Source organism: Stegodyphus dumicola, chromosome 7, assembly GCF_044657685.1.
Source record: "Stegodyphus dumicola isolate Sdum_Otavi_A_Nest chromosome 7, ASM4465768v1".
Classification (NCBI taxonomy): Eukaryota; Metazoa; Arthropoda; class Arachnida; order Araneae; family Eresidae; genus Stegodyphus; species Stegodyphus dumicola.
The window spans coordinates 41,494,898-41,509,116 of record NC_140774.1 but is presented as its reverse complement, the minus strand read 5'-3'; the positions used below and the strand labels follow the sequence as shown (position 1 = coordinate 41,509,116).

At 32.9% G+C, this 14,219-nt stretch overlaps 1 protein-coding gene across 3 annotated transcripts in view; it reads right to left on the bottom strand.

The window, feature by feature from the left end:
* The window catches only part of LOC118203117 (sentrin-specific protease 1-like), a 183,210-nt gene that overhangs the window by 160,099 nt on the left and 8,892 nt on the right, over positions 1-14,219 (bottom strand). For 2 of the 3 annotated variants that reach the window (XM_085820114.1, XM_085820117.1), the window contains exon 2: positions 11,322-11,386. The exons of the other annotated variant lie outside the window; for it this stretch is intronic. In XM_085820114.1, coding sequence (XP_085676240.1) covers positions 11,322-11,386 — 65 coding nt within the window. The remainder of the gene's footprint in view (positions 1-11,321; positions 11,387-14,219) is intronic. 3 annotated transcript variants of the gene reach the window in all.

Below are 14,219 nucleotides of genomic sequence, written 5' to 3'. Positions count from 1 at the left end.
GCACCACCACTTCCACAGAACCTGGAAGAGATGAAGAACTGGATCCGTACTGTCATAACATCAGTGACGGCGGACATGCTTGCCCGAGTATGGGAGGAATTTGAGTTTTGATGTGATATTGTTCATGTCGTTGATGGAGGACATATTGAACATCTGTAATCTGAACTTGAGAGGCCCGTACATATGTGTGTAAAGTTTCAGATTCATATGTCATACAGTTTAATAAATATATTCATTTGAAACATGTATATTCTTTTCGAAACACGCTGTATATATATGCATCCCCCATAGAAGCCTAGAATGTAATGCAACTTAAAAAATTCTGCTTCAAATTTCTTGCTTAATGTATTTCATAATTCTTGTCACATTCTTGATAATACGAATGAGTGCTATGAGGTAACAATTAAAATGCTGGAGAAATAAGAGAATGTGTAACCTACAACGTTACAACTGAATCAAATTTGTTTAATTTCTGATGAAATTCGTATTTCCATTTTAAGTCAGTATTGCTGATCATGTCTCATGGAATAAATAATGATGCCCCCCCAATTAAGTTTAAATAAAAAAAAAAAAAAGATTAGGAGTTTTATATCCAGAAGTTACTCTTTTTTTTTTTTTTTCCTTCAATTTTTATTCCTGATTATTTACCAGTTAGAAGATTAGACACTGTAATAGTTCTTATTGTTGGCCATAGTACAACTCACAGAAGTGGACAGTTACTATTCAGCAGTTTTATCACGAGAAGTTCTTTTTTTACTTCAAAATTCCAAATTTTGTTGAAAGGTATTCTTGTGGTTGGCAAAGGGTGCCAAGATCACTACACAGGCTATAATCTGGAAGTGCCATTGACACCATGTGTTAGTAAAACAAATACAGTCAAAAGTCTTTAATCCGGACGTCCATAATCCGGACCTCAAAGCTAAAATCTTTCTGCTCATGAGTCAACGCATATTGCGTTAATGCATGCGCGTAATACCTTTACGCATGAGCACAATATGTTTATGCAAGCATGTTTAATGTATAATGGACGGTATAAGCTAAGCCATACCTGCCAACCTCTAAAGATAAAAATTCAGAAGATTTCTCCAAAATTCAGAACAACACGAAGAATTAATATCATGCTTTGATATTAAAAAAATAACAATTTATACAAATAGAAAAAAAAATTGTACTTACATTAGTAAATCTCAATTAAGTAGTAACTAAAAAATTTATTAGGAAACATAAAACAAGAACTTAATGTTACACAAAAAAATTATTGCAATGAATTAAGAGTGCATTTTTTGGCTTTAGCCAAAAATTCTTTGGAAAATTTCCTGTCATAACAATTAGTTTCCTCATAACATTTAGCAATTAAAATGTTTTCTAGAGTTTTTGGTGAAATTGAAGAACGAAACATAGTTTTGTTTTTCTTTACAACACTGAAGACTCTCTCGCACTCAGCAATACTGTGTGGAATTATGAGAATAGCACATAAAACTCTTGCTAGTCTATCATATTTTGGTGTTCCATCAGCTCTTTTTATTCTTTTTAAGGTACCAACGAGGACATCAAGTCTATCTTCTCCAGAACTGGCAAAGTCTTCAAACTGTGCAGCAGAAAATTGGTTTTGTAGTTCATCTAAAGCATCATTATGGCATTCATTTTCTTTAATTGTTAACAAAAATGGAAATTTATTAATAAAAAAATGAATCTTTTCAAAAGATGAATTTTCAGTTTGTTTCAAATTTGCCACTTCAGCATTTAAAAGAACTTCATTTTGCAAAGGAAACTTCCTTACAATGTAATCACAGGCTGAGGAAAAGTACTTTCTAACACATTGAAAAAATTCTTTTTTCTCATGATCTTTCAAAGAATTTACAAGTTCCCTGGTTTGATTTCCAATTATAAGAACATTGTCATCCTTTTCATTTGCCAAACTATTATAGGCAACACGAATCAACACACTGTTTTTCACAACGGACGGTTTTACAAACTTAGTATAAAGTTCTTTCAAAAGATAATTAAGAATTTGGATAAGCAGGGGAGATTTTGGCGAAGCTGATTGTAGAAAGGTATTTACACTTTCAAAAATCTTAATGGTACTTAACACAAAACTACAATATGCTTTGTTCAAATCCGAAGAAAGAAGATAGAAAATCTTTTCCTCCCGGCTAATAGAAGACTGTTTCTTCTTCCCTTCAACTTCTTTAACAAAGTTGACCTTTGAGGAGTCTTCTAAGCATTTTCTTTTTAAAGGGTTTGATTCTGTGTGTTGGCTTTTCACTTTTAGAGCATTTTGATTAGAAGCAAAGTTGGTTTTCGGAATCTTATATGCCGACAAATTTGATGGGATCTGTGGTTTCGTTTTGGTCTCTTCGTGGAAATATTTTAGCAATGCATCCCACTGTTCAATAAACCTTCCTAGCGCTCTGCCTAAGGATAACCATCTTGTGCATACATGTTTCAGAATTTTTCTCGTTTCACCAGAGCACAGCTCTTGGAAATTCTTTAGGTTTTCTTTCCTTTTTACACTTTTTTCCAGATAGAAAAACACATCAATCAGAAGCTGGTCAATATTTAATGGTAAAGCAGCTGCAGCTTTTTCTTCTGCCAAATTAATTAAGTGGCATGGGCATCCAATAACAATTAATTCATTTGTTCTTTTTTGAGGAAAGAGGCTACATCCTTTTTGTCACCCACCATGACATGAGTATTATCTGCACCAAATGAAATGTAGTTTGATATTGGAATGTTAAGTTGTTTCAACTCATTAATTACCAAGGAGGCAATATTTTCCCCCGTAGCGTCTGCATTTAACAATGGAAGACGCAAAAGATGAGTTTTCATTGCATTAGAAACATCACGGAAATATGTGACAATGATGGGATAAAGCTTCCAATCGCTGTCGTTGCTGCCATCGATTGACACCGAACATGCTGAATTCTGGAGTTCAGCTATCGTTTTACTTTGTGCATCGCAAGCAATTTCGTTCACAACAGAAGATGTTTTCGTGCGAGCACAAGCATATTTCTGAGCAATCTTGGAGTCGGGGAAACATCCGTTTGAAAAGTTGACCGGCGTGATCGACAGCGCTTAGCGGCACGTTGTGTTCGATGAGGAATGCAGTAAACAAACACTCTGCCAAAATGACATCGGCATCCGAAGTTGTAGCCGAATTTGAAAAAAAAATCATCCACTTTCTTTGACGTTTTCGAAGCCGAAGCATTAACTTCATGCTTTTTAGACTTAACATGCTTCACAATGTCGCTTCTTCCACCGTGACTTATTATGAAGTCACACACGCACACGTTGCAAAATGCATAGTTATTTCCTTTGAAGGATTCTTTAATTGTTGGAAATTCGGCTTTGTAGGCAGGCCGAAAATATTGAGAATACGGTTTTTTTTAACTCATTTCGTAACAACGACGTATTAAGAAAATTCGTAGCACGTGCAAACAAACAAAAAAAAAAAAAAAAAGAATGCGACAATCCATGCTTGCTGAGTCCGAGCTGAGTAATTCCCTTGCTGTTGAAGCGAACGCGAAAAAAATAATCTGGCGCCCACAAAGAAAAGAGTGGGAGGAACAAGTTCAGCGCATTGGATTGGCTGGTTAAGCGGCAAGTTGGGAGCAACCGCAGGTTACTGGATTCGAAGTAGTCGGTAGTTGGCGGTAAAACACGATGCAATTGGGAAAAAATTTTTAAATTTTGACAAAAATCACTTGAAAAAGAAAAAAAATCGTAAAAAATGGATTACAATCATAAAATCGTAAAGACAAACGCATTTTCGTAAAAATTACGAAAAATTCGTAAAAGTTGGCAGGTATGGCTAAGCTAAAATTATCTATTTCAGTTAATGTTGCAGATTGCGTTGTTCCTTAATCTTCTAATTGGATCTCTGCTTATTATTTTTTGCAGACTGTTAGAGCAATTTTATAAAAGTAAGCTTGAACTTTCGATTATGTCAAAAAGAATTTCCGATTCTGGAGCTACCAAACGATCTGCAAAGCGAAAGCATGTTTCGATGTCCATCAAACAAAAAGTGGAATTGCTGCAAAAAATGGATAAAGGCATATCCTTTGATTCTCTAATCATTCCGAAATATGTTTATCAATTTCACGCTGCTCTGCAGGGGACGCGGGGCGGCACAATGAACTGGAAGTTGATCTGTCAGCACTATCCTTATCTTCAGGGCAGATGTTTTTATTTTATTCGGCTTATAATTCTTTACTAAATGTAGTAATTTATCTCGATGTACATTGTCTTTGATATGATTTAAATCAAATTCCTCGTCATTATAATTCGCTTCCGATAGTGAAGAAAGTGACACAGAGGTTATTGAAAACGAAAAAATTTCGATTGACAAATTAGTCGGTATTCTCAACACGGCAATTATAGGACTTGAACAGCGGAACTTTGTAACTGAAGAAGAAATTATGTCTGATTATAGAATTAAAGAGAAAGTATTATCACATAAAACGAAGCAACTTAAACAACTTGCATTGAAAGAAATGTTTAATAATGTAAACAAATAAATATTAAGCTTTTTTTTTTTGTAAATTTTGATACCCTTTAGATCATAATTGTTCTTTATTTCATAAATTACGGTTTCAATTTTTAATTTTATAATTTCTGCATGCCATTTTACCAGATTTAAACTGATGATCTATAATCCGGAAAAATCGATAATCCGGGATTGCCGAAGTCGCAACGAGTCCGGATTAAAGACTTTTGACCGTACATATTTAAATTAATTGATCATAAGCTGATGTTAACGATTTTTAAATGCATGACAGCAAGTTAGTCTTGCGTCTACTCCGATTAATTACCCATCTATTGACTCAAAATTTTCATCAGAACTTGTAGATTTTTCAGCATCTAAAAAATGAAAGTGTGCTGTTTTAATAGTTATTAAAAATAATTATCCATTTTAAAAAGGGAGATGACAAGCAAAATTTAATGACAGATCTTTCACACTGTATTAACTATGATTTATATTAAATCTCAAAAACGAAGAATTGATAAATTTTCTTCTTGTGCAGAGACAAGCAAAGCTTCTAACGAAAGAAAAACTTTGCAGCAAACTCAAAATGGAAATTCAGATACAAGTGCTGTATGAGTGGTTTATATTCAAATGAGAAGGAGTTCCTGTTTGAGCCAAAGCTCATCAAAAAGCATAAGATTTTTCTGAAAAGGTAAATGTTGGGAAAGACTGCAAATTTGCAGATGGATAGTTTGCTCATTTAAAAAAATGTCAAGAAATTAATCAGATTGATAGATCTGGTGAAAACTTTCTTCCAACAGAAAAGGCATTATTGAATACGCTGCTTAAAGGAAAAAGAAAAAAAAAAGAAAAAGAAAGAAAAAAGATTTGATAAAATGGAACAATATAGCACTAGAAAATATTTATAATGCAGGCTAAACAGGTCTGTTATTTCTATGTCTTCCAATTTATTAATGCATAAAAAAAAAAAAGAACAAGGATAGACTGACAATTTGGACTTGTGGGAATGCAACTGGATCACACCGAATAAAATTATTGGTGAATGGAAAATCGGAAAATCCTCCAGCGTTAGCAGGTACCCTGTAACTCCCCGTGGCATACAAACATCAAAAGAATGCTTATAATGGATAAGGATATTTTTCTTTGCTGATTCAAAAGTACTTCTGTGCCATCTGCTTGCTGTGAGCGAGTTGAAACCCAAATGAAAACCTAAAGACAGCTAAGTTGTTTTACTGATAATTGCCGAGCGCATCCTCGCGAAGAGGAACTGTTCCAGTAACACCAGTTATGTATCTTTCCCCTAATGTAACTGCTTTGATTCAGCCACTGGATGAAGGAATTATCCATGACTTAATGGAAAAATTTTATAAACAGGCTTGTGAAAGGTAAAAGTTTCTTGATAGAAATTTAACTGGCATTTTCAATAAAAGATACCATTTATAGACTTGCAAATTCTTGGAATTTCATAACAAATCGAACTAGATGGCAGAATATTTTATTTTCAGTTAAATTTTATTCAGATTCATCTGATGAAAAATTTGATGGTTTTAAAACAGAAGAACAAGAGCTAATGAAAATATTTAAAACCTTAACAAGCAGGAACAAAACTGAAGAATAAATTGCTAGGCTTGAAATGCCTAAAACAGAGACATGGTTTAAATGGGACAAAAATTTACCCATAATAGAAATACTAACAGAAAAAGATTTAATTCGAAATGCACTGTTCCAAGTAGAAACAAATTCTGATTCATCAAACTCTGAAGATGAAACAGAAACAAAAAATATTTCTTGGGGTGATGCAGAGAAAGGTCTTTAGACATTTCTCAAATTTTGTGAGAAAAAGTCAAAAAATTGTAAAAATGTTTAAGCAAGAAAGATGTTTGGGAACTTCATTTCATGAGAGAGAAATTTATAAGGGGAAAGGTGAATAAATAAATTAATTAATAAAAGAAACTTTCACTGAAACAGACATTTACAATTTATTCACCTGAATCTCAAATACATCAGAACAATGTTAATACATTAAAGATCTAAGAATTTTATTTACTCTGAAAAAATATAAAACAAAAGTCCTTCACCATTCTACAATTCTACAATTCTTACAATTATTTAAAGAATTTGTTCGTCAATCAATTTCAATGGGAAAAAAATTCTGTAGCCAAACAGAATGATTTAGTATCAATGATACAATATAAGCATAATCATAAGACCTTCCCCTTAGCTTTATGTAAAAAAAAAAATCAATTCTCAATAAGCTGGTTTAGTTTTCTAAAGCTATTTATCAGTTTCTCCTCACAATGATTAAAAAAATGGTGGCAATAAAAACAGTTAAATATGGGATCTCCATTCTGCAGAGCAACATGGTGTATTTTCAACGCTGTTTAATGAAAATGCATTTTAATAACCACAATATGCACCGTGAAATGAATAAATAACAGCGATGCAACATGCAAAATTAGGATATGTGATTTAAGTTTTTTATACGTTATCGATAACTTGAATCATATGATTCTAATTAAATGGAGAACAATATTTTTCCTTTAAGCTTCTACCAGAATAATAGGCTCAAATTTGGTGGCATCTACACCAATTTTCATGATTGATGACATTTTATGTTTGAATAATATGTTTTTAATTTCATATGTTGAACGCTTATAAAATACGCAGAATTTTATGTACAGAATGTGAAGTTTCATTTTTCAAAATCTTGCATAATTTCATTTGTGGGCTTTTGATTCTAAGCTGATAATGAATAAGATGACTGTTTTTAGAGCGAAAATTTTTTTCTCCAATGGCTTCTTTCTTCACAGGGCATTTCTACCATATTCTGCATTTTGTACATGCTCAACTATCTGGAATTCTGTATTCCTTCAGCATTTCAGATAGTAAGGGACATGGTCTGTGTACAAGACAGTAAAATGGATAATATAATTCGTAGCCTATTTAACAATATTGGACCTTTTAACTGGACTTTTATTCCTCACCTGTGCAGTTAAAAATAAGGATAGATTATCAGTTCAGATTTTAAAAATATTATTAAAATAAAACCTGGCTCTGTGCATAGGTGATAGAATCAGCTGCCTAAGATGCCAATTTATGAATAGGCCTAGTTCTTACAAGTAACAGGAATAAAATTTTAAAATACCATATTTTGTTGTTAAGCATGATTACATATGTTCGAATATACACACAAAGCAGTAGATATACTACAATTTATTACTTTGAAACTACAGTACAATGTTTGAAATCCAAAACTGTCAGAGCTTTCACGATTCTGGAGTTTCCAGATTTTAGATCATCAGTTTAAATCTATTAAGATGCCATGTAGACATAGCAACATTGGGGCTTCGCTTAGCATTTTGATCAGATGGAAGAATGCTAACCCTCCCAACAGGGCCAGCGGCAAAAATTTTAGAATTTAGAAGAACACTGAGAAGGAAAATCATGGATGGCAAAATTTTTAGAATTTGAAAGAGACACTAGGCAGCAGCAATTAGGGAAGGTAAATTTCTTAGAATTTAGCACCTGCAAAGATAGGTGGCAAAATGACTTGTCCTCCTTCAATCACTCAAAGGCACAGTGTGATCCTGGCCAACATCCATCAATAAACTGTTATTAGTTACAGTGAGACTCCCTAATCAGCAGGTGCTTATGCAGGAATGGCAGTTAGATGGGGGGAATCACATTTACCACACATCTGCTTCTTTTGGTTTAGTATTATATTCTGTATTATTAGGTTTTATAAAAGGGAGGATTTTTCCTCATTTTATTTATTTATCTATAGGCTGGTGGTTGATACTTGATTATTCTGGATACTGCACATCTGGATTTTGAACTTTGTACTGTATTCAGTTTTTAAAAGATGAAATTATTTCTTAAGCGGTGATCCTTATAATTTTACTAAATTTGACCAGGCTTATTTATAATCTTAGTATGACATAATTTTCGAATAAATTCTTCATTTCCTCATCTGAAATCTCATTTGTACTGTTATTTTGCATCCACACTGCTATAATTAAAGTTATTTTGTTCTTATATTTTAATCTGTATTTAAAACTCACAAATCCCACAAAAAGAAATAATTCATTCATGAATAATCCAGTGAAATTCCAATAAATCCAGAAAAGCAGTTTCAAAAATATCTCTTTAATATACAAGTTCAAACTCTCTCATCACTTAAGCAATGATTTGAGCATATCAACATGAGAAGAAATTTGAGCATATCAACATGATATCAACATGAGACACCATTTCTTTATGATCTAGAAAAATTAGATAAAAGCTAATGAGCAGCCAAAAAAAAAAGTATTGTGCTTCAATACAAATGAAGATAAAATAGAGCCATTACTTTTAAATTAATGCGGAAGAGATAAATACAAAATAATGCAGATTATGGGATCTCGTTTACTGAAGTGGCAAGAAACCGAAAAACTTCCTTTTTGCATTCACATGTACTATGGTTCACTCTACAAATTTGGTGTTAGTAGTTACAGCAAAGAGGAATTTTTTCTCATTTGAAATAGATAAAAAACAACCTGACAGAATGTAAGCCAAGAATAACTGAAATCCCTTGCATTTTTACTGATTGAATTTAATACTGTTAAAAATTATCGCATTATAACAGCACTGATAATTCTGCCTTCCAAAAAGCATGCAGGGTTCATAATAGGCATGTACATATTAAAAGTATCTTAACTATAGAAAAATATTTTAATTTAAAATATTAATATGCAGATTTTACACTGGATTCCAGCAGTGCCTAGGGCTCAGAAAAATGGAACTATAGTACAGCATATTTACTTATTATTCTGCAATTACCACTATAGAAAAACTTATTTATAGCATGAATAATGACACTTATGTACCCACTTATTTCACACTCTCTAACCTTATAGATGATAGTAAATAATTAGTAGTTTGCAAATGGATGAAAGACACAGCCAGGTCTTATTGAGTGACACCTCCTATAATCAGGAAAGAGGGATTTGTAGACTTATCTGCAATTTCACACGTATATACGAAGTTAACATGGTTATAGTGTTGGCATCAAATGGCACTTAAAAAATTCAGGCCATAATAATAAGGAAGTATTTAAGAGTCTAATATACAAGGTTTAATATTATAGAAAAAAATCTGCTGTACAATTATCAAGGGAAGGAGGAATAAAAAGAATAGGCGAAGCTTTCTACATCACAAGTGTAAAACAGCATAAAAGAATCTGGTTTTGATTTTTGGAACAATGCTTATTGTTTAATAAGTAGCATAGAAAATTGAAGACAGAACATCTTATTTTTGATTCTGGATTATATTTATATTATTTTCAGTGCATATTTGATAATACATATGAAATTTGAATAGTAATAGTTTCTCATTTTATTATTTTGTTATTTCTCTATTAGTAGTTTCTCATTTGTTATTTCAAAGAGAATAAACTGTATACTGATTTAGTAACAATCTCAAACATTTCTGTCACAAAAATATCCCCCCTTTTTATTTACGCGGAGACACTCAGTAAATCTTTCATGATGAGCACTAAGAAAAAAACAAGAAAGAAGTTCAATGATAATGGAGATAGAAGAATTTCCATACGGATCAGAAAACTACGTACTAAATAATAATGTTCACATATACCAGATAAGCCCTAAAAGTAATAAGGAGAATAATCTGCGAAGCCTCAGAGATAGAGCATGGGCTGATAAGTGTACTGATAATGCATACTGGGAGGAAGAGAACTGAATCTTATAACCACCACACACCATAACACTGGGTGTAGGATCAGTATGGCAATGCATAACACAACAGTCAAGCAGAATCCTTCCACAGTGTCTCCAAACTCTAATGCAACAATTGTAGTACTGCAGGTAGAAGTGCAATTTGTGCGAAAACTCAATTCCGTGTCATTCGAATGTCCATCTCTGATATTCAGTGCACCACTGCATATGCCTGAAATTTAAATGTAAGCACAGCAATTGGCATCTAACAGATACTCCATTGTACTGTCGAACTATTCATGTAGACATTGACTGTTGTATTACAAGCTGCATTCGTTGTAGATGTGGCAGTGTGCTCCAACAGTGCCACGTGCACAATACACCTGTCTTCCTGCGAAGCAGTGCAACAAGGCAGCTGCAACTGCTCCTATCCTCCATACAATGACCAGTTTCCTGGAAGAATAATCCACAGTCTCTGTATACAACAATTCTGTGTCGGTCAATTTGAAAAATGTGCTCTAATGATGCTTATATTTTTCTACGAGACATACTGAAGCTGCATACGCAAACAATCTCACGAGAGAACAATTCATGTTATTCAAAACGACAATCTTTCCTCCCTTCATATACCAACTGTAAGGAACACTGCAACCACCCATGATGCACATATGTGCTGAAGTTGTAATCCTTTGCAAATTCCATCGCAGTATATACATGATACAAGTTTCATGCAGTTTGGATGGCTCCTTTATGGTGCTGTATTTCGGATGGCCAGCAGTTCACCTTATTTAGTGATATGTGTGTTTTCAGTCATTTCTATATTCTATTTTGATTTTATTTGCCGACACTAGTTTAAGTTGTAAACTTCATTCGATAACATCAATCATCTTGTTGATCACGATAAATGATATATTTTCCCTATTTTTGTACACAAATGCTCAGTACTACAACAATCCAAGAACAGTATCCAAATGATAACATCAACCACTGCCAACTGCCTTAGTATTAATTATTTAAGTGAAATAATACTGATTTAAGGAAGAAAAAAGAAAGCTAAAAGACAATACATAAAAATGGGAGAGGAAAATTTTTTATTCTAAATAATTTAAAAGTATGCATCTTACTTGTATCCCCATTTCTTTTTCTAATCTTTGGCAAAGAAATATCTTCATCACTACTAAAGCTGTCACTAAAAGGAGAATAAGAATAAATAAAATGCTGAATAAATGCCACTTCTGACCATAAAATTTATATAAAGAAACAAAAATTCTCAATCTGTTTTTTAGATCTCACCTATACATACAAAAGTACATGCTAACTGGTACCTTTGCAATATAAATTGTGCAAATCATTCAAAAATAACATTTTATTGAAATATATATTCATTAATCAACAGCCCAGTTACATAATATTTTCATTGTTTTATATGTAACATAAATGCTAAACAGCTTCCTTTCAAACCCACACCAAAAAGGCATCCTTTCCTTCAGACTGAAATCCCTCCTGTTCTTTGCGATAATCAGTTAAGTCTGCTTTGCTTTTGTATATTTCACTTACAAATAATTTACTTGTTATTGACGAATGTTGTTACTAAAAAAATTCTTATTACATAAATACATATTTAACAATTTAATACATAGAAGTAACATTTAACATTGTACACTTAGACAGTACATCACTATTAGACACAGTGCAAGATAACAGGATGATAGAACTGAAGGAGTGCACACTTCGATTAAAAAGATAGATGATGTGAAAGAAAGATGACAAACTTAAAAACATAATACCTCCATTGTCGACTTTTATCTGTTAATACTTCAATGTAAATAACCACAGCCATTAGCATACATCACAAATAGTTTCATTAAATAATCTAGTGACATATATTAATCCCTTCTGTCTACTAATCCCCTAGATATAGAGCCACATACATATTTATTCCAAGAACAATCACTAAGCCTACTCATCAAGTTGGTTTTCAGCTTCATTCTGATGGAAATTTCATGATGATCACTTACAGAAAAACAATCACACACTTAATTGGCATTTTATATGAGATAAATGCTTAATCAAGCTTGCCGACCGGGGCATCCAAGCCGATTTCGGAGCTCTGGAGGACAGCACATTTTCGTTCATGCTCAGTATGTGTTTTAGACTGAGAAGTTCTGATTGGTCTAGATGGCAGTAGATGAGAGAGAAAGAGTCATTTCAAACAAACCTTTGACTGTTATATATTATTCTTCAGCTGAGCTGACAGAAAAGATAATTGTTCTTCAAGTAAATTTAAATTTATAAAAAAAAAATTTAGATATGCACAATAGCCTTTAATGATATTAGTTGTATTGAAAATGTGAATGAATGCATACTGAAGTATGCTGGATATTCTGAAAGGTATTTTTTTCCCCCCTTTAAGGAAAAAAGCTGTGTTAGAATGGTGTATGAAAGAGAATTTCAGTGGATCATCGTATGCATGTCCGAAATGTGGGAAAAGCATGAAACTGAAAGAAATGAGGGATAAAAAGGCAATAAATGATGGTTCTGAATAGTTTTATAGGAATCAGTCAAGTGTGAAAAAGGAATGGTGTGATGTGTGTAGGAGTGTAAGGATCTTGGTTTGGCTTGTGTAATTTGGATATAGGTACAGTTTTTTTAATAATGTGAAAGCGGTTTAAGAGGTGCCCTCAGGCAAGACTTTAATGTTTCTAATTATACAGTTATCGTCTGGTATAATTTCTGTATAGAAATATGTATTCATGTTTTAGTGAGAGATAGTTGCAAAATTTTAGGAATGGGTAAGTTTATTGAGGTAGTTGAAAGTAAGTTTAGGAAGATGGAAGTATGGACAAGGTAGGCCCATGAAAGGAAGATGAGTTTTGGGAGAAACTGAGAGATATGCATATATAATTTTTTAGAGTGGTTCTGATTCGAATGAGTGTCTGCTTCTTTATGGAATTACTAAATGAGTGTTGCTTGGCACCACAATAATTTCAAACTATTGGACTGCCTAATAAATGCCTGGAAGATGAAGGATTTTGGCATTTAAAGTAAAATATAATTTGATGTACATGTGCCCAGTACAAGGCGTGCATACTAATACCACTGAGGGTCATCAAATGATTTCTGGGAATGATGGGGGTCATCAAGTGATTTCTGGGAAATTCTACAAATTGAACAGAAGAAATGCTTGACGCATCTGCATGAATTTATGCGAAGAGAAAGACACAACCGCTTCATTAACAATGAAATATTTAAAAGTTTCCTTGCCGACATTATATACTTTATGCGATGCAATGCCCGATGAAGAATTTTTTAATGATTTTGATGACATTGTCTTAGAGATTGATATGCCCAGGCCATCTTAATTTTAAAAATATATGGAAAGCAACCTTTTTTTTTTTTTACATTTAGGTAAGTGAAAGTATTTTAATTTTTGGTAAAAATATATTTCCTGGTGCCCCTTGACGAAAACTGGTGATTGGCCAGCAAGGCATAATTTTAAGATGGTCGCTACACAAAACCAAAATAACAAGCCAAAGAATTGCAGGTAAAAATATATTTATGGGTACCCCTTGGCGAAAATTGGAGGTGCATGGATACCAAGTTTGTGCAATTCTTTGACTTGTTATTTTGGCTTGTGTAGGGGTGATTTTTGCTCCAAAAATCGCCGCTACACAAAGCCAAAATAACAAGACAAAGAATTACACAAACTCAGTATTATGTACACATCGACCTATTTTCACTTAAAATACCATCAGAGAATTGCGCAAACTCCCTTGACTTTATCCATGTACACATTGACCTATTTTCACTATTTCAGTCAAAGGAGCAGCCAACAAAAAAATATATATACTCAATAAACTACATTTTAAATCAAACAATGAAATAACATAAAAAAGGACATTAATTTTTGCACTACATAAAGGAAATATCCACTTACCTTATTTTCGAATTAACATGTCTTCAGTCACACAAAATTCCTTAACAGCATCCAAAAACTTCCCAAAATTATCTGAACTAGAATC